Source organism: Sprattus sprattus (genome assembly GCF_963457725.1).
Source record: "Sprattus sprattus genome assembly, chromosome: 5".
NCBI classification, from domain to species: Eukaryota; Metazoa; Chordata; class Actinopteri; order Clupeiformes; family Clupeidae; genus Sprattus; species Sprattus sprattus.
In genome coordinates, this window is record NC_137924.1 from 36,819,243 (window position 1) to 36,842,366 (window position 23,124).

The 23,124-nt window shown below is 42.7% G+C and overlaps 1 protein-coding gene across 1 annotated transcript in view; it reads right to left on the reverse strand.

Moving 5' to 3' along the window:
• Positions 1 to 1,222: 1,222 nt before the first annotated feature.
• Positions 1,223 to 23,124, reverse strand: part of arhgap36 (Rho GTPase activating protein 36) — a gene marked incomplete at both ends in the record, with an annotated part of 49,306 nt that continues 27,404 nt past the window's right edge. The window contains 9 exons of the mRNA XM_080839807.1: positions 1,223 to 1,470; positions 1,755 to 1,948; positions 2,398 to 2,486; positions 2,660 to 2,824; positions 3,005 to 3,153; positions 3,562 to 3,712; positions 4,137 to 4,192; positions 4,503 to 4,704; positions 18,221 to 18,504. Of these exons, the coding sequence (XP_080695933.1) occupies positions 1,223 to 1,470; positions 1,755 to 1,948; positions 2,398 to 2,486; positions 2,660 to 2,824; positions 3,005 to 3,153; positions 3,562 to 3,712; positions 4,137 to 4,192; positions 4,503 to 4,704; positions 18,221 to 18,504 (1,538 nt within the window). The remainder of the gene's footprint in view (positions 1,471 to 1,754; positions 1,949 to 2,397; positions 2,487 to 2,659; positions 2,825 to 3,004; positions 3,154 to 3,561; positions 3,713 to 4,136; positions 4,193 to 4,502; positions 4,705 to 18,220; positions 18,505 to 23,124) is intronic.

The window sequence follows — 23,124 nt, forward strand, 5'->3', positions numbered from 1 at the left end:
TTGCACTGTTATAGGCTTATAACTCACAGTGGATCTGATGTGATGTTTTCCCTTTATTTGTAAATTGCATTTGTAGAACAAGGAAATAATAAATGAATGTGAGTGCATGCTCACTGCCCACATGTACTGTACAAATGAGTTGTAGTTGAGTCTTAAGACCACCACCACACTGAGAGTACACTAGGGGGTGCTCAAGGGACTGGTCACTTACTAGTCTGTGACTGACACCTTGCACTGATCTCTGATTAGTAAGTTAATAGGGGAGGCACTGGCACTTTTTTCAATGCAATTGGTCAGTTGAAACATTTTCAGAACACTAAATGTTCTGAAACACACCAAACGGTAGAAGGTTACTGCAACATATCATTGAAAGCACTGATAAAATACATACTGTACTGTTTAAAAATGAGAAAAATCGATGAAAATAAAAATATTGACTCTACTTAATTTCAGAAACGGAACCATTTTTTTATTATACCATTTTTTTATTATACATAATTTATATTATAAACGGTTGTAATCTTTGATTAAAGTCTATTTTAGGTGTTTAGCTAAGTAAAGTAGGTTTTCGTTGCAGCATTTTGGTTATCCTGTAATTTCTTGCAAGGTATTAACCAATCTACCAATTGTTAGACTGTAATGTGAAGAAACCATGCTTAGACATGAAAACAGATATCACATCCCGGTGTGACATAAAATAGACTATTACAATTTAAATGTTTAAAATAGGTCCTTTAAGAATAAAAGGAAACATTTAAATAAAATCATGATAATACTTTTTATAGGAGGTGTTATTATTAGCTGATTACGGCACTGACCGGTCAGTGACCACTGAACAGTCTCTGGAGCTCCCCCTAGTAGTACTAACCAGTGGTAAATATAACATACCAGTGGTACTGAGAATGAGCAATGTGAGCTACAACCATTCTATTCTGAATATACAAGTGTGGCAATTTTGGGAGAAAGTTTTTTTAGGAAGGCCAGTTTACTCACAATTTTGTAGAATGTTTTTGAAGGTTTCATGAATGGAACCCACTGAGAAAGAACATCAAAAAGGTAAAGGGTTCAAAATTGGTCTGATCACACCGCACTAGATTACTCCTACAGACACACCATTGACATATATGTATGTGGATGAAGAATGGATGGGAGGGAGGGTTGGGTCAAACACAATGAAGTCCAGACACAGGGCCATCCAACTATGATATCTGCCCCCACTATGTCATACTAAAGTCTCAGAGCCGGACACCTTGCCCGTGAAAAAGTCCCAGAAGTTGGTGGGCTGTTTGCTCTCCTCTAACGAAGTTGTGCTGCTGGATGGAGTCTGGGCTGCCTGCCGCACCCAAACGCTGCTGTCTGTGGGGCTCGGGAGAAAAGAGCTGCCAGACTCTAGTCCCAGGCTGAAGTGGAGGCCCTCTCCTGGGCTGGCCAGCCCGTCCCCTGCCCTGCGCTCCTGGGGCTCCTGCTCATCTATTGAGGAGGGCTGAGCCAAACTAAGCAGATTGTGATGAGAATGAAACTGCCTCAAGTGACCAATGGACTTTCCAGAACCTCCAGAGGAACCTGTAACACACACACACACACCATCCTGCAATGACCTACCAAATCAGGTTCACTTGGGGGACGCACTTTGGCGCTGTTAGAAACATCTACATCATTGGAAATAAGTAGCTGTCATTGGCCTTTGACTACTCATTTCTAAAAAAAAAAGCATGTTCAGGGGATGTTGTTGTGCCTGGTCAAGTGAAACTCACGCTTCCTGGAGTTCAGCCGCATTACATTAAAGAAGACCTCACTGGTCAGGCTGCCTCCACCTGCGCAGTCAGGAAAGAGGGGTGAAGGTGGCTCCAGAGGGGAGAGGTCTCCACTCAGCTGTCCAACCAACCCTAAAGTCTGGATATTCCGCTGCTCACTTCCATCCTCTGCCTCCTCTGCAAGAGGACTACCACTGAGGGAGGGGAGGAGAGAGGGGAGATGGGCAGAGTTGAGGAGTGGTGAGCAGTACAGACGAGAGGAAAGGACAAATGAGAAGTTGGAAAGGTTAAGGAAATGAGAATTGGCATGAGTTAATATGAGTTTAGGGAAGGGGAAGAGAATTGGCATGAGTTACTATGAGTTTAGGAAAGGGGAAGAGAGGACAGACATGGAAATGCAGAAGTGATTTCTGTTGAGTTAAGATCATTAATGAGCATGGCTTCTTGAGTGATTTTAAACACCCTCCACTACCAAGCTATTTTTCATATGTCTAAGGAAGCATGAATCATTTGACCACCATATTTTTTTTAAGGCGTATGAAATGCCAAATTAATCCTTTTTAAAACAGTTTTGGGATTCTTCTCTTGAGGATTTATGATTAAAAGATCAAATGTTGTTATGTTCTGCATGTAAGAGGCCAACCTGAGTTTCCTACGCAGAAGGTAGTCAATGATGTCTGGATCAGTCTGAATCAAGCTCATCAGTACCTCCTGCTGGAGCTCAGCTGACACCTGCAGTTGTGATATCATCAAAGGTCAGTGAATGAGTATTTTGCTAAAATATTTTGTCACTTCTCACAGTTTTAGGGTGGATAAAACTACTATTAATATTCCTAAGTGTATACTAAGAAGAGAATGGGCAAGGACAGTTGCATTGGGTTCCATTGTGTGTTCTTCTCTCTCACCGTGAAGAGACGTTGGTAGTTCTGGATGAGGTAGAAGGTGACTGAGATAATAACTGCACTGTCCTCGATGCCCAGGCCCGTCATGCTCAGCTCTCTGTCCTTTTGTAATAGATTTGGTCCAAAGATTACAGCCAGATTTGTAGCTGTCATCTTGTTGCCCAAGATCTAAAAAATTGACAGAAGTTACATGTCAAATAGTGCGAGTCAAGACCATTTAACAGATCATACTTTTAGGACAGAGATGGGAGAGCTCAAACAGGGCAGACAGAGGCCCAGACAGAACAAATACATAACTCCAATCATTGCCAGCTGGACAAACAGCTTTGAGTATATGCACACACACACCTCTTGTTGGTCGGGTCCAGTGACGTCCTGAGCGTGCTCTTGAACCGTGTGCAGCAGCGTCAGCAGCCGCAGGAGCGTGTCACAGTTGCAGGGGGGCAGCAGGTACAGCAGCTGCTGTAAATAGCTCAACTGATCCGCCCCTCTCAGCACTATGGAACACCAGAGGGACACTTACAGCTCTGATATAGACAAATGCACAGACAAAGTTATTGAATAGGTGTAAAAGAGACAGATCATTGATAGATAGATAGACCTGTGGAATCAGTACTATTTTGTGTTTCTTTGCTGTGACTGTTTACATAAGATGTATAAGGATAATATGTATAGTGTGCTTGTGGTTGACATAAGATATATAAGGATAAGATGTATGTACTTGTGGTTGACATAAGATATATAAGGACAAGATTTATAGTGTGCTTGTGGTTGACATAAAATATATAAGAATGTACGGTGTGCTTGTGGTTTACATAAGATATATAAGGATAAGATGTATAGTGTTCTTGTGGTTGACCATAAGATAAGCATAAGATGTATGGTGTGCTTGTGGGTGACCATACTATTGGCATGCAGGAAGGCACTATAGAGTTCCCGTGGCAGGAGGGGGTCTGGCATGTCTCTCAGGAACTCCTTCAACAAAGCGGCCACATCGTGTACACTGTGCTCCTCATCCAGAAGCACATCTACACCACTGTCAAAGTCATCCCGCAACTACCAACACACACACACACACACACACACACACACACACAGAGGGAGAGAGAGAGACACACACACTATATCAGTATATGTAATAAATGCACATACAACACTTAGTGTAATATGTCCCATCAGTGTTCACAACAACAACCAATGGCAGAGGGTGTAATTTACACTGGTTTGACAGAAACCCACACTTAGAGACTGTACATGCATATCCCCTGTGTCAAATTCCCACTTAAATATCAAATCCTTCTAGTAATCACCAACCATGATGCAGGAGTCACGAGTTAAAGCCTTGAAGAGACAATGATGAATGCACCTAAAAAGGCTATAATACCTTCCATGTTTTTACTACATTGTGCTAAAAATAATACCAGAGGCATTCTTCTGTTCCAACACAAGGGAGCAGTAGGGGGTTATAACAATTACTCACTTGCCGGACCCTCTTTTTAGAGCTTCCTACACGAAAGATCCCCACTGTTTGGAGGCCTGGAGAAGGGAGCGGAAGCCATTAGAAATGAAACTGAACCTCGTCATATATGGTGTGGTGTGCAAGCTGATACATCTCAGGATAAGAATCAGAAATTCAACATTATGAGTCAATGTGATTTCAGTGATTTTGTTTCCTACTCAGACAAAATGTAGAGGTATGCCTCTTTTATTATTAACAGCAGCTTACACTGGCACAAAGGAATGCTGAACATGCTAAAACTCATCCTCTGCTAAATAGTTTGATTGGAAATAGGTTCATGAAAGCACACACAAGTGGTAGAAAACGTATCCTACAATTTCCACTGACCATGGGTCTCCATGTGTCGACAGCAGCGTTCCACGACACGTGGCACCTGGTTATATATTGGGTTAAGGCTGAGTTTGGTCTGGGTTCGACCAGCTGAGTTCTTCCTGATGTCCAGCTCCTTTGGGTGGGAAAGCTGCAGGGCCTCCAGGAGTCTGGACTGACTTTCCACCAGGTCTGAAATAGAGTCCACAGACAGACCGCCCTATGGAGACAATGTGTGAGAAATAAAGTGGAGGTTATTTGATACATTCTCACTTTTAAATGGCTGGTCCATTAAAACCACTTGGTCCCATTGTTTGGATTCTAAACAATAAGATAAAAGACAATTATTTATCAGTTTTATCAGTGACAGTACTTTCAAAGATGGAAGATCTAACTGGAAGATCTCATGGCGTCTATTTACAAATGGCCCTCCAAGTTCTCGCCCCGTTGGCCTTTGGCGTCTTTAACATCCAATTGACTTCTGACCTGACCTTTCTAAAGCTTCAGAGCTGAGGTAGGTGAGCATCAAACTCCATTGTGCTCCTGTCTCTGTTCAATATTAGGAACCATTGCAGGTCTACTGCTGGTCCAGATAAACAGACAAGACACTGCCCCTCAGCTCATCTCATCTCATTTCTGTAGGACCACACATTCATCTCATCTCAGCTCTGAAGGACCACACATTCATCTCATCTCATCTCATCTCTAGGACCACACATTCATCTCATCTCAGCTCTGAAGGACCACACATTCATCTCATCTCAGCTCTGAAGGACCACACATTCATCTCATCTCATCTCATCTCATCTCTAGGACCACACATTCATCTCATCTCAAATCTAGGACCACACATTCATCTCATCCCAGCTCATCTCATCTCTAGGACCACACATTCATCTCATCTCATCTCTAGGACCACACATTCATCTCATCTCAGCTCTGAAGGACCACATATTCATCTCATCTCAGCTCTGAAGGACCACACATTCATCTCATCTCATCTCATCTCATCTCTAGGACCACACATTCATCTCATCTCAGCTCTGAAGGACCACACATTCATCTCATCTCAGCTCTGAAGGACCATACATTCATCTCATCTCATCTCATCTCTAGGACCACACATTCATCTCATCTCAGCTCTGTAGGACCACACATTCATCTCATCTCAGCTCTGAAGGACCACACATTCATCTCATCTCATCTCTGTGAGACCACACATTCATCTCATTACAACTGAAGGACCACACATTCATCTCATTACAACGGTAGGACCACACATTCATCTCATCTCATCTCTGTGAGACCACACATTCATCTCATCTCAGCTCTGAAGGACCACACATTCATCTCATCTCATCTCATCTCTAGGACCACACATTCATCTCATCTCATCTCTGTGAGACCACACATTCATCTCATCTCAGCTCTGTGAGACCACACATTCATCTCATCTCATCTCTGTGAGACCACACATTCATCTCATTACAACTGAAGGACCACACATTCATCTCATCTCATCTCATCTCTAGGACCACACATTCATCTCATCTCATCTCATCTCATCTCTAGGACCACACATTCATCTCATCTCATCTCTGTGAGACCACAGATTCATCTCATCTCATCTCTGTGAGACCACACATTCATCTCATCTCATCTGAAGGACCACACATTCATCACATCTCATCTCTGTGAGACCACACATTCATCTCATCTCATCTCTAGGACCACACATTCATCACATCTCATCTCTGTGAGACCACACATTCATCACATCTCATCTCTGTGAGACCACACATTCATCACATCTCATCTCTGTGAGACCACACATTCATCTCATCTCATCTCTAGGACCACACATTCATCTCATCTCATCTCTGTGAGATCACATTCATCTCATTACAACTGAAGGACCACACATTCATCACATCTCATCTCTAGGACCACACATTCATCTCATCTCATCTCTAGGACCACACATTCATCTCATCTCATCTCTGTGAGACCACACATTCATCTCATCTCATCTCTAGGACCACACATTCATCTCATCTCATCTCTAGGACCACACATTCATCTCATTACAACTGAAGGACCACACATTCATCACATCTCATCTCTAGGACCACACATTCATCTCATTACAACTGAAGGACCACACATTCATCACATCTCATCTCTAGGACCACACATTCATCACATCTCATCTCTAGGACCACACATTCATCACATCTCATCTCTGTGAGACCACACATTCATCACATTACAACTGAAGGACCACACATTCATCTCATCTCATCTCTAGGACCACACATTCATCTCATTACAACTGAAGGACCACACATTCATCACATCTCATCTCTAGGACCACACATTCATCACATCTCATCTCTAGGACCACACATTCATCACATCTCATCTCTGTGAGACCACACATTCATCACATTACAACTGAAGGACCACACATTCATCTCATCTCATCTGAAGGACCACACATTCATCTCATCTCTAGGACCACACATTCATCACATCTCATCTCTAGGACCACACATTCATCTCATCTCATCTCTGTGAGACCACATATTCATCTCATCTCATCTCATCTCTAGGACCACACATTCATCTCATCTTATCTCTAGGACCACACATTCATCTCATCTCATCTCTGTGAGACCACACATTCATCTCATCTCATCTCTAGGACCACACATTCATCTCATTACAACTGAAGGACCACACATTCATCACATCTCATCTCTAGGACCACACATTCATCACATCTCATCTCTGTGAGACCACACATTCATCTCATTACAACTGAAGGACCACACATTCATCTCATTACAACTGAAGGACCACACATTCATCTCATCTTATCTCTGTGAGACCACACATTCATCTCATTACAACTGAAGGACCACACATTCATCACATCTCATCTGAAGGACCACACATTCATCTCATCTTATCTCTGTGAGACCACACATTCATCTCATTACAACTGAAGGACCACACATTCATCACATCTCATCTCTAGGACCACACATTCATCTCATCTCATCTCTGTGAGACCACACATTCATCACATTACAACTGAAGGACCACACATTCATCACATCTCATCTGAAGGACCACACATTCATCTCATCTCATCTCTAGGACCACACATTCATCACATCTCATCTGAAGGACCACACATTCATCTCATCTCATCTCTGTGAGACCACACATTCATCACATTACAACTGAAGGACCACACATTCATCTCAGCTCATCTGAAGGACCACACATTCATCTCATCTCATCTCTAGGACCACACATTCATCACATCTCATCTGAAGGACCACACATTCATCTCATCTCATCTCTGTGAGACCACACATTCATCACATTACAACTGAAGGACCACACATTCATCTCATCTCATCTCTGTGAGACCACACATTCATCACATTACAACTGAAGGACCACACATTCATCTCATCTTATCTCTGTGAGACTACACATTCATCTCATTACAACTGAAGGACCACACATTCATCTCATTACAACTGAAGGACCACACATTCATCTCATCTTATCTCTGTGAGACCACACATTCATCTCATTACAACTGAAGGACCACACATTCATCACATCTCATCTGAAGGACCACACATTCATCTCATCTTATCTCTGTGAGACCACACATTCATCTCATTACAACTGAAGGACCACACATTCATCACATCTCATCTCTAGGACCACACATTCATCTCATCTCATCTCTGTGAGACCACACATTCATCACATTACAACTGAAGGACCACACATTCATCACATCTCATCTGAAGGACCACACATTCATCTCATCTCATCTCTAGGACCACACATTCATCACATCTCATCTGAAGGACCACATATTCATCTCATCTCATCTCTGTGAGACCACACATTCATCACATTACAACTGAAGGACCACACATTCATCTCAGCTCATCTGAAGGACCACACATTCATCTCATCTCATCTCTAGGACCACACATTCATCACATCTCATCTGAAGGACCACACATTCATCTCATCTCATCTCTGTGAGACCACACATTCATCACATTACAACTGAAGGACCACACATTCATCTCATCTCATCTCTGTGAGACCACACATTCATCACATTACAACTGAAGGACCACACATTCATCTCATCTTATCTCTGTGAGACTACACATTCATCTCATTACAACTGAAGGACCACACATTCATCACATCTCGTCTGAAGGACCACACATTCATCTCATCTTATCTCTGTGAGACCACACATTCATCTCATTACAACTGAAGGACCACACATTCATCACATCTCATCTCTAGGACCACACATTCATCACATCTCATCTCTGTGAGACCACACATTCATCTCATTACAACTGAAGGACCACACATTCATCTCATTACAACTGAAGGACCACACATTCATCTCATCTTATCTCTGTGAGACCACACATTCATCTCATTAAAACTGAAGGACCACACATTCATCACATCTCATCTGAAGGACCACACATTCATCTCATCTTATCTCTGTGAGACCACACATTCATCTCATTACAACTGAAGGACCACACATTCATCACATCTCATCTCTAGGACCACACATTCATCTCATCTCTGTGAGACCACACATTCATCACATTACAACTGAAGGACCACACATTCATCACATCTCATCTGAAGGACCACATATTCATCTCATCTCATCTCTAGGACCACACATTCATCACATCTCATCTGAAGGACCACACATTCATCTAATCTCATCTCTGTGAGACCACACATTCATCACATTACAACTGAAGGACCACACATTCATCTCAGCTCATCTGAAGGACCACACATTCATCTCATCTCATCTCTAGGACCACACATTCATCACATCTCATCTGAAGGACCACACATTCATCTCATCTCATCTCTGTGAGACCACACATTCATCACATTACAACTGAAGGACCACACATTCATCTCATCTCATCTCTGTGAGACCACACATTCATCACATTACAACTGAAGGACCACACATTCATCTCATCTTATCTCTGTGAGACTACACATTCATCTCATTACAACTGAAGGACCACACATTCATCTCATCTTATCTCTGTGAGACCACACATTCATCTCATTACAACTGAAGGACCACACATTCATCACATCTCATCTCTAGGACCACACATTCATCTCATCTCATCTCTGTGAGACCACACATTCATCACATTACAACTGAAGGACCACACATTCATCACATCTCATCTCTAGGACCACACATTCATCACATTACAACTGAAGGACCACACATAAATCTCATTACAACTGAAGGACCACACATTAATCTCATCTCATCTCAGCTCTGTAGGATCACACATTCTTCTCAGCAATCACCTGCAGGTTTTTGGGGGCTGTCAGAAGGGGGGCAGTCCCCTGATTCGTTTCAAATCACATCTCATCTGAAGGACCACACATTCATCTCATCTTATCTCTGTGAGACCACACATTCATCTCATTACAACTGAAGGACCACACATTCATCACATCTCATCTCTAGGACCACACATTCATCACATCTCATCTCTAGGACCACACATTCATCACATCTCATCTCTGTGAGACCACACATTCATCATATTACAACTGAAGGACCACACATTCATCTCATCTCATCTGAAGGACCACACATTCATCTCATCTCATCTCTAGGACCACACATTCATCACATCTCATCTCTAGGACCACACATTCATCTCATCTCATCTCTGTGAGACCACACATTCATCTCATCTCATCTCTAGGACCACACATTCATCTCATCTTATCTCTGTGAGACCACACATTCATCTCATCTCATCTCTAGGACCACACATTCATCTCATTACAACTGAAGGACCACACATTCATCACATCTCATCTCTAGGACCACACATTCATCACATCTCATCTCTAGGACCACACATTCATCACATCTCATCTCTGTGAGACCACACATTCATCTCATTACAACTGAAGGACCACACATTCATCTCATTACAACTGAAGGACCACACATTCATCTCATCTTATCTCTGTGAGACCACACATTCATCTCATTACAACTGAAGGACCACACATTCATCACATCTCAACTGAAGGACCACACATTCATCTCATCTCATCTGAAGGACCACACATTCATCTCATCTCATCTCTAGGACCACACATTCATCACATCTCATCTCTAGGACCACACATTCATCTCATCTCATCTCTGTGAGACCACACATTCATCTCATCTCATCTCTAGGACCACACATTCATCTCATCTTATCTCTGTGAGACCACACATTCATCTCATCTCATCTCTAGGACCACACATTCATCTCATTACAACTGAAGGACCACACATTCATCACATCTCATCTCTAGGACCACACATTCATCACATCTCATCTCTAGGACCACACATTCATCACATCTCATCTCTGTGAGACCACACATTCATCACATTACAACTGAAGGACCACACATTAATCTCATCTCATCTCTAGGACCACACATTCATCTCATTACAACTGAAGGACCACACATTCATCACATCTCATCTCTAGGACCACACATTCATCACATCTCATCTCTAGGACCACACATTCATCACATCTCATCTCTGTGAGACCACACATTCATCTCATTACAACTGAAGGACCACACATTCATCTCATTACAACTGAAGGACCACACATTCATCTCATCTTATCTCTGTGAGACCACACATTCATCTCATTACAACTGAAGGACCACACATTCATCACATCTCATCTGAAGGACCACACATTCATCTCATCTTATCTCTGTGAGACCACACATTCATCTCATTACAACTGAAGGACCACACATTAATCACATCTCATCTCTAGGACCACACATTCATCTCATCTCATCTCTGTGAGACCACACATTCATCACATTACAACTGAAGGACCACACATTCATCACATCTCATCTCTAGGACCACACATTCATCACATTACAACTGAAGGATCACACATAAATCTCATTACAACTGAAGGACCACACATTAATCTCATCTCATCTCAGCTCTGTAGGATCACACATTCTTCTCAGCAATCACCTGCAGGTTTTTGGGGGCTGTCAGAAGGGGGGCAGTCCCCTGATTCGTTTCAAATTTCATGTCTGCATTTCATGTCTGCATCTCGAGTGTACTAAGGGGTAGAACTTGTAGGTGCATTTTTGCATTAAACTCTGGAATCATATGGATTTTTGATTTTCAAAAGGGTTCATCCAACAGCCAATTGAAGTCATGGCAAAACTGCCAAACAGGAAGTGAGGTCATATCTCAACCAAACTTGAAAATTGGATTTGGGAGAACATTCCTACAAACACTAAGGGGTGCCGCCATAGCAAAAAAGCGTTTTGATGTGTGATGCCAATGATTTTGTCCAATGTTCACCATCAATTTGCTACAGGTGACCTTCAAACCAAGCCTACAAGTAATCATTTGGATTGATGTTTTCCAAAAGTATTTGTCAATTTCAGTCATCAGCGGTGTAATAATAAAGAATGCACTTGTCCTAATACCTGACAATGGAGACAGCGGCAAAGCCGTTACCTTGCTGGCAGTACATTATGACAGCCATCATAGACATAGATATATTTTTTATTTAAATATAAATTGTTTCCCTTTTAAACCCATCATTCCCATGCATGCATATGGAAGTGCAAATACAAATGCTCACTGCCTCCATGCATCTTTCCCATTGGATGATTGTTTGTCCTGCTCAGTGTGACGAGCATTCAGAGCCCTGCCACAGAAGGCAAGGAGGGCAGCGGTGGGCAATGGAAGACAAAGACGCTTTTACACAAGGAAAATACACAGGGGCATTTAGGAATGACACATGGACTCTAAATGATAATAGAAATACACACTGACATGAACACAAGCAGGGAAACACAATTACATTCCAAAACATTAACACCGAATTAACAGCCTCAGTAACACACACACACACACACACACACACACACACACACACACGCACACACACACACACACACACACACACACACACACACACACACACACACACACAGCATTATATGACGAATAAAGAAGTGCACAACCCCCCCTGCATGCTTCATAGCCCTGCAGCAGAGAAGACTCTGTCCCAGAAGGGGTGGCTTGAGAACCCTCTGGAGACACCAGCACGGCAGCAGTTCTCTTCTGCCTCTGATGACCTCGTGGTGGTGGCAGTGGTTGTGGTATGGAGGCTTCTCTGGACCAGCCGGCATGGATGCAGTGAGCTCTAGTCATGGCATGGCAGGCACCTTAGCCGTTGGCGGTGCAGCAACAGCTCCCTTTGGCTTGCAAAGCTTCTGGCGGTGGCTCCTCTCCAGCTGCCAGTGCCAGAGGTCTCTGAACCAGTGATGGCACAACAACAGCTCTCTTCAGCTCTCTCCGGTGCACTTCTCAGGCTGGTGGCTACATCGGCTGGGAGCTGCAGCTGCAGAAGTTACCTCTTCTTCTTCCTCGCTCTCTTCTTCCTCCTCGCTCCCTTCCCGGTCAACTTGATTCACACGACGTCTTAAGCTTAGGGACCACAAAACATGTACCACTCGCTCGGTCTTGTTCAAGGCTGCTGCCAAAGAGCTCGGCATGTCATATAATGAAAATAATAGCCTGACAATTGCATTCCAATCACTGATAGACTCTATTGGGTTCTCACAACATGTAAACACACCAACTCACTACCATAATCACACCATTGACCTTGTATTAACGCATGGCCTAGAAATTGACCGCCCTATAGTTCTACCCCAAAATACTACCCTCTCAGATCACCACCTAATTACATTCAACATGAAATTAGAACTCCGTCCAACATCGGAAATAACCAACTTCTACAGCCGTTGTCTATCCGACAGGACTACAGCTGAATTTATAGCAAAACTACCCTTCGCCCTCACCTCAGCTCCTATCGCTGGCAAAGTAAATGGCATATGCACTCCACCACCTCATATTGACCTACTAACTGAATACGTCATACATGCGCTACACTCAACCCTTGACGCTGTTGCACCACTAAAAAAGAGAATAAGAAAACGGAAAAAACTGGCCCCATGGTACACTGATCAGACTCGTGCACTTAAACAAACCACACGAAAATTTGAAAACCTTGATCCTCTCATCTAAATCATCAACGTGCTTACTAGACCCTATCCCCACAAAATTACTTAAACATGCACTTCCCTTATTAAGTGAGACATTACTTAATGTAATGAATAATTCTCTAATTTCAGGATACATTCCACAATCATTAAAAATAGCAGTGATAAAGCCATCTCTTAAAAAACCTAACCTTGATCCCGATAGTCTTGCTAACTATAGACCCATATCTAACCTCCCTTTCTTGTCAAAAATACTTGAAAAACTAGTAGCTAAGCAACTTACTTACTTTCTACAACAAAATAAAATTGAAGAAACCTTCCAATCCGGTTTGAGGGCCCACCACAGCACTAAAACCGCCTTAGTCAAAGTCTTGAATGACCTACTAATCGCATCTGATCAAGGGTGCACCTCAATATTAGTTCTCCTAGACCTTAGTGCTGCTTTCGACACTATAGATCATCATATCCTGTTACAGAGACATGAACATCACGTTGGCATCAAAGGCTGTGCCCTATCTTGGTTTAGATCTTACCTCTCTGATCGCCATCAATTTGTTCATGTCAATGAGAAGTCGTCCAATCACACCAGAGTACGCTACGGTGTTCCACAAGGCTCTGTCCTTGGACCACTGCTTTTTTCCCTTTATATGCTACCCTTAGGTGCTGTCATAAGGAAACATGGCATTAACTTCCATTGCTATGCTGATGACACCCAACTCTACCTATCCATGAAACCTGATGAAATTTTATATTTACCCAAGATAGAAGCTTGCCTCCATGATGTAAAATCTTGGATGGCTAACAACTTCCTGCTTCTCAACTCTGATAAAACTGAGGTTATGCTTGTAGGCCCCGATCAATTGAGAACTTCACTATCTACCCTTCTACCCACACTCAATGGCTTCCCAACACCCAACACTAACATCAAAAACCTTGGTGTAACTATCAACCAAGACCTCCTACTTGACTCACACATAAAACAGATCTCAAAGACATCATTTTTTAATTTGCGCAATATTGCCAAAATTAGAAAGGTCCTATCCCTCCAAGATGCAGAAAAACGAATCCACGCATTTCTTACTTCCCGCCTCGATTATTGTAATGCTCTCCTGTCAGGATGCAGCATCAACACAATAAAGAGCCTCCAACTTATACAGAACGCTGCTGCTCGAACACTCACCAGAACTAAAAAATATGAACACATCACACCGGTACTCGCCTCTTTGCATTGGCTCCCCGTCAAAAGTAGAATCAATTTCAAAGTACTCCTGCTAACATATAAAGCCCTAAACGACCTGGCTCCAAACTACCTTAAGGAATTAGTCGTCCCCTATTGCCCTCCAAGGCTGCTCCGTTCCCAGAGTGCAGGCCTCCTGGTAATTCCAAGAATATCAAAAACCACAATAGGAGGCAGAGCCTTTAGCTATCGAGCCCCTCTCCTCTGGAACAATCTTCCTGCCTCCATCAGAGATGCAGACACCGTGCCTATATTCAAATCAAGACTTAAGACATTTCTCTTTAGTGCATCCTATAGCCAAAAGTAATCGCGTCAACAAACCCATCACCTGCTGTGCCATCCACCCAGACATATCCAAACACAAATATTGTTCTAATAAAAATCAAAATTAAAATATGTGCTACAGACAGCGCATGTTGTACCGTGTAGGAAGGCCTTAACGGTTCCCGGGTACAGCATACGGCGCGTGTTGCGACTGTCAGCAGCCAAATGGGCACTGCTGCCCTGCAACCCTAACAAAGCTTATGACTAAAATCTCCACATATACCAAACTAAACAAAATGCTCAATGTCAGCAAAACTAAAACATATCTAAACACATGCAATACCCCCCTAATCAACAAAACTGGGCTACACACAGCGTATGTTGTACCGTGTAGGAAGGCCTTTACGGTTCCCGGGTACAGCATATGGCGCGTGTTGCGACTGTCACCAGCCAAATGGGCACTGCTGCCCTGCAACCCTAACAAAGCTTACGACTAAAATCTCCACATATACCAAACTAAACAAAATGCTCAATGCCAGCAAAACTAAAATATATCTAAACACATGCAATACCCCCGTAATCAACAAAACTGGGCTACAGACAGTGTATGTTGTACCGTGTAGGAGGGCCTTTACGGGTCCCGGGTACAGCATACGGCGTGTGTTGCGACTGTCACCAGCCAATTGGGCACTGCTGTATACCCTGCGACCCTAAAGCTTACGACTGATATTACATACATACATTACTAAACTAAATGACAAATTGCCAGCATTACTAAACATATCTTTTCCCTTTCTCTTTCTCTCTCTCTCTCTCTCCTTCCATATCATATTGCTTATGCCTATAACAACACTGATAAAATAGCCATACTGCCTACTGTTAAATCTACTACCCAAATGTTTCTCCCTATCTGTTTCTGAAATTGATGTCTACTAACATAAATGTTCTCTCGCTCTTATAGCATGTTCCAATCGCTGATGGAAATGGAAATATTGCTCCTCACCCCCACCACTCCTCATCTACGCACATGGACAGCTGAACTCTACCCACTCACTTTCTCCCTTTTCTTTCCCTTTTCTTTCCCTACTAATCAAGACTATCTCCCCATGGGACGCTGCTGTACTCTCTACACCTGGTCTACCTGGAGAAACCCTCGGCCAATTGCACCCACCGCCACTGCATTGCCGAACACTTACTCTACCCCATACCCTATGCTAGCATTTATATACAATATACATTATTGCCACCACTGAAATGTTTCTCTGTCCCTACGTCCCCTACCCCTGTAACAGTAACCCTATTAGTACAGTAAACTGGCCTTGCCTGTATCATGTGTTTACCACCGGATGTCTGTATACTATGTCCCGCGACCAATTGCTGGCTGTGTACAACCCCTGTTGCTTCCTTTCCCCTTCTGCCACACAACCCTCCCCCTTCCCCCCTTCCCACCTTCCTATCTCCACCCGGCCGACCTCAAGCAGATGGGTCCCCCCTTATGTGCCGTGGTTCTGCTTAGGGTTTCTTCCTGCCTAACAGGGAGTTTTTTTTCTTGCCCCTGTTGCCATTGTGCATGCACTAAGGGGGTCTAGGCTCTGGGCTCTGTTAAGCGCCTAGAGGCAATTGTATTGTTATGGCGCTATACAAATAAAATTGAATTGAAATTAATTGAATTGAATGTCATCGAAGGTCGGGTAGCGCCAGCCCTTCTCCCAGCCCTTCTCTCTTGTTCCAGTTGTCAGCCTGTTGGTGAACAACCTCTCGCCAAAGGCAACTTGCCTGCTCCACTGGTTGCAGGTGTCCATCAACGCCTGAAGCACCTTTCCCTCCCAGGTGCAACCTGCATCCTAGTCTCTTCAGCCGACCAGCCTTTGAAGCTCGCTGCCAGCTGAACCTCTATGAGGTCTCAGGCGGTTCTTCTCCTTTGTTTTATGGCAACTTCATGGTGCAGCGCCTCTGTAGTCGCAGTGGTGGTTCTACGCTGGCTGTTGGTCGAAGCGGTGAGTACTCCCAGAGGCCTTGATGCAGTGGCTTTCTCCATCCGCATCTTGCTGGCATGCCCCGTCCCTGGTATTGGTGCGGCCACAGCAGGGTCCCACTTCCAGTCAAGGCACGGGGACGGGTGACTCGCTCCTCTCAGGCACTGGGGTTGGTGACTCGCTCCTTGCAGGAGGTCCAGGGTAGGGAGTGCTGGCCGTCGGCTCCAGGGCGGAGACACAGCCAGGTCTGGCCTTGCAAAGGGTATTAGAATAATGCTCTTTTGCCGTGTTCCACGCTGGTGCAGCTCTTCTCTGCATTTTTCAACCGCCAGGAGGCCTACTTCTGACACCAGTGTACAGTGGAGCAAGCAGGAACCTTCTCTCTTTTGTCATTTATTGAAGCACACTAAAGCATTCAGAAGACTGATATAGAAGGCAGGGACGGCAGACGGTCTTATACGCTGACACACACAGTGGGTATTGGTAGACAAAGATGCCGATACGAAAGAAAACTACTGGATTTATTCTCCACACTGCTTGCACAGAGTTAAACGTTAAAGCAACATAACTTTGCTCCGGTCGCTACATCTGATCTATCCGTGTGCATCACCATTCTCTCGCTCTCTTTTTCACCCTCTCTTTTGCTCTACCACACCCACCATGTAGCCTACGTGTTGCTCCGTTATACATTATACATTATAGGAGCCACACCATTATACAACACAGTAATAACATTAGATGGGGGACCAGGATGAAAATGTGACAAAGTGCGAACATTATGATTGACGTCGGCGTATTAATTGACAATGAAAAAAACATTCCTGGAGCATGAAAGTGTAGTGGGCGATAGGCTAATATTGACGTATATATGTCACACGAAATACAAAGGTTGGCGATTCAGTACCAGTGGCGAAAAAGACAGCTGATCCACCAAAAAAAAGAAAACTAAAACCATTTACTCATTAGTCATTTCCTGGAGGGACTGAATTATTTTGTGTATGTTTGTGTATGTATAAGTATGTGTGTATGTGTGAACATGTGTTTTCCATGGCTGGTCCTACCCTGCGGTGCACTCTGGAATTGTTGTCCAGGAATGTAGGTGAGAGTGGCTTATTGTTCAGCTCCAGCACTGAGGATGAGGCAGCTCCAGGCGTGGCCGCTAGACTGCACAGGGGTAGATTGCCACTGTGGGGATGGCGTTGCTCAGCACGGAAGAGTAGCACACTGGCCTCCAGGTCGAGACAGTCACGCCTGCTCTCCTTCAGAGCATCCTGCCTCTGTTTATGGGCGCGGTCATTCGCTATGACTTGCCAGAGGGGCAGACCAAAAGCCCTGGGACTCGTTTCTGTCAGAAGATGGAACAGCACACACACACACACACACACACACACACACACACACACACACACACACACACACACACACACACACACACACACGAACGAGAAAGAAAGAGAGGAGTCATTTCAGTGATAAGGTGGCAAAGCACACACACATAAAGAACAAGAGAGGGAAAGAGAACATACAATATATAAGATGATATTCCTCTAAATATTTGTAGAGAGCAAAGTTAAAAGCTGTCCAACCATGCAAATAACAATGTATTGGCACATTCATTTATATTCAGATCAGGTTATATGAATATATTGCAATGCTACTTTCCATTTGTTATTTCTCAGGTGCACTTTGGTGCAGGAAGTCTTGTGGAATTAGTTCATACTACTGCCACCTTATCTCCCCTTAACAACCAATCTGGATGTTTATAACTTTTATCAAACAATCAAATTGAGAGTTTGTGCCGTATATTTATTGTTGATATGACTTCCAACTAAAGTTCATAATGTATTAACACTGTCTGTGTATAAAAGTCTGCTCTATATTTACTGGTAGGAAGACACTGGCCTTTCCCAGTGATGTATTCCAACCCTAATGGAGTCCATTTCCTAAACCCACTTAGCTCACAGTTCAAATTCCTTGTTCATTCCAGTGACTGATTCCATCTGCTCTGCACTCCGCATGACTCAGAGGTCCCAAATAGTAAATAGGAATTCTGTTCCTTTCCCAAGTCAGCTCAACTACTGGGAATGAATTCCTAGTCTGGCAGGCAAAGTTGAGCTTGATCATTTCCCTCTACTGATTTGACTTTGAAGATATTGAAATGCACCAAAACAGTGGACATTATGTATGGGGACTCAAGTACAACAGACCTTATTTCGAAAACAGAACACATTCTGTGCTAAGAAATGCACTCATTGAAAAGTCACAATCACTTGTGCGCACAGAAAACAAAATGGATGATTCATGTTGTGCACTAAACTGCTTTTCATTTTGTGGAAAAAAGGCAGAACTCCCTTTTCCTAGACAAAAGTAATTCTGTCCATATACAGTTTTTCACTATTGTTAAAAAGTAAAAAGCGAAAATTCGGCACAATCTGCACAACCTTCACGTCATGTATCAATCGCTCGCCCCAAGTGGGAAATACTTAAGACTCCCCTTATCTGCATTAGACTCTGATTTTTCTTGTGAACACACTGATGTCAATTACACATGACGTTGTTGTCAAAACACTGTACACAAAGCTCTGCTGTTGCCCACACTTCTCAAGTAAAATCTCAAAGCATCAACCTGCAAGACACAAATAGTCAAATCTCTAAACTTTCAGGTCTTTTGAACCATTTGCAGTGAGGACTGCACCATAAAGTGTCTTGAGCATCTGTTTTGTTTGGTAAACTATTGAAAACTTTGAAAAGATCGACAACCAGAGAAGGAGAGGGGTAAGAGTGAGAGGAGGAGGAAGAGAAGGACAAGAAGGAGGAGGAGTAGGAGGTTGAGGAGTAGGAGGACAGAGAGAAGGAAGAGGAGGACAAGGAGGAGGAAGAGAATGAGGACAAGGTGAAGAAGGAGGAGGAGGAGGAGAAAGAAGAAGGAGAATGGTAATCTCTAATGAGATTTGGGTCGCTGTGGTAGACCATATTTTCATGGTTTTTCATTAGAACCTTCAGGATGGAGAACAAGTACGAAATCTGTTTGCCTTGTGTACTGTACTGCATATCAATAGAATATAGTGTGCTCACAGTATTTGTATTTTGCAGGACTGAAAGAGAACCACAATGTGGAGGAAGAAAACACACATTTTCAATATTTTTTAAAATCAAAGTAGCATTTTCCAGGAGATATAAAGGGTTTTGCATTTTTTGTTAGTTGTTTTGGGATTTGTGTTTACAGTTTTGAGAAAACGAGGCATGCTTTCAAAAAATTTGTGTAAGCAATTGAGAAAAACTGTAAGCATTTTGTATACAATATTATGTCAATACAATCTAGTGTTTGGTGGAACAGGAGGCTGAAATTGTAAATATGGTTTGTGAGAACTGTCTTGTACTTTATAATACTTATATCAGTAATGAATGGACCAGAGACCAAGGCATAAGGTTGACCATTTACTAGTATAACTTCAAGTCTGAACCTTCGCGCATGCGCACTCATTACAAGAACAACGGTATTGCTGTTTTATGTTTGACTATGAAAAATGTAGGCCTACACTGATACATTTTACAAAAGGAGAAATGGCTCAATGAGTCATTGTCATTCAAATGGTGTGTTTCGATGATTGTGTTTTCAATTTTGCACTTCTGTGTGCTGTAAATGCTTGGTAGTGTGCAGGAAATGCTTAGTTGTGTGTACTAAATGAATGTATGTGTGTGTGTTTTGAAAATATGGCTGTGTGTACCAAATGAAAACACGAGTTCCATTTTGTGAACAGTTAAGAGATTTGATAGCAAAGAGTCATCTTGCAAAGGGAGTGTTAGGTTTAGCATTTTGTGTGTGAGGTTTTCAGTTTTCTTTGTGCAGTTTTGAGAAAGCCGTTAATGTTTTGAAAAACGGGTTTTAGCAACAGTGAAAAACTGTAATAGACATCCTAGGCCAACATATTTACCTTTGTGGCTCAAAAGTAGAATGCACTATACCAGTGGTTCTCAAACGTTTCACCACATCAGAAAATATTTGGCTTTCAAAGTACCACCATTGTAACCATCATTTGATCATTGACCTTCGGTATTATTACCTCACTGTGTAATGCCTAAACAGGAGAATGAGCATGGCTCAGATAAATAAACTTAAATTATAGGGATCTAGTTGTTTTAATGATTTTTTTTATATTTAATGATTAATATCCTAGTCATAAAAAAAGGAAAACTGTCTGAGTACCACCAAAAGGGAGCCGCGTACCACCAGTAGTACACATACCACAGTTTGAGAAGCACTGCACTTTACTATGATCATTCCATGCCATCGAATGTTAATGTTGTAAAAACAAAGGTTGCTGAGCTTTTGTAGATGTCATTGTTTTATAAATGTACAAAATCAATGTTGTCCACAGGCTATATTACTATGGGCCGTATTCACAAAGCCTTTTATCTTACCACTAGGAGTGCTCCTAACTTGCGCTAAAACCTTTTACGTAGGAGTAATTTCTTAAAAGTGATTCACAACGGCTCTGAGACCTATTCATACTAAGGATAATACCAACTCCTAAGCTTAAGATAAAAACTCCGTTGCTATGGATGACGTCGCTTCTCATGCACGAGTTTAGAAGGGGTGAGGACGGTGATTGGTTGTTGACAGGCTCTCTCATTAAAAACTCATTCGTGACGTCTCTCTAACAATCCCACTATATCGACTGAAAATAAGAGAATAACCTAGGCTTCAAATTAAGTCATATTAAATAGTTATGGACAGTGCAGTTAGCAGAATGCACACGCATGATGACAAGTTTGTGCATCCAACGGGAATGACACTTTGCACGTTAAGAGAAATATAAAGCGATCAATATAAAATATGGCAATTGCATGTAATCCAGGCAGTAATAATTAAAGCACCAAACTGTTAGGCTATTATATTTCCAGCCCTTGACCACTTGAAATATCAGCACATGCGGCCCTTTAAGCCCTCCAATCTTAATTGATCAAAGCGAAACGAACGTGAAACGTATAGCCTAAGCGAAAGCCTACTGGTCCCAGGACCAATAGCCACTGTCACCCCAGCGGCATCCAGCTGGTAAGTTCTCAAAAACCTGCTGCAGACCGCTCTCCGTTGAAATGCACAAGTCATCGGTACATCCAACTGTTGGATGATGTGGGGTCTACAGTGCGTTGATAGTTTGATGAATCAAACGGCTGAATGATGACTCCCAGTGTCGTCATTTGCGTTTTCCGCGAAGCCATCGTTGTTTAAAGGCGTCATTGCATCCCGCGTTAATTCTACGACAATATTAATACCTTCACGGTTTAAGCAATGTCTTTTATCAATTCCAAGTCGGCTGCAGCCATCTTACGATTTTTTGTGAATAGGTCTTAGTGATTTAGGAGTCCTCATGAGGAGTTTTAAGCTGTCCTAGACTTAGGTGCTACTTTTAGGGATAATATATTTTGTGAATTGCTCTTAGTAAAAAAAATTAGGAGTCCTACATTTAAGACTGACACGCCCATTATTTTTAGGAGTTTCTCCTAAATTCGCCACTTATGAGCTACTTTTAGCCCTAAGATTCTTTGTGAATACGGCCCTATATATATATAACCAATTGATATTATATTACTGACAGTATGATGTACACGAAAGGACTATTCTAAGCAGCCTTTACTTTCGTGGTCAGAAAGCATTCTGTAATTTGCCGACTCACAGATTGTATTGGACCGAAGGCCTTCAGTACACATCATACTTGCAATAATAAAGCAGGTGGACATAATTTATTTTGAACTTCAGCAAAACACTGATGTCTATGTAGTTGAAGCGGCCTTGCTTTTGTGGACGGAATTCCTTCCTTGACAAGTCACAGAATGTAATGTGCACATTATACTTTCATTATACTTTCCATAGTATAGCAGAATTGTAAGGCGGACAAAAAGAACATTTGATGGTACGAATGAACATAGTTTTGCATATTGTTTATTTCGTGGCCTCGAATAG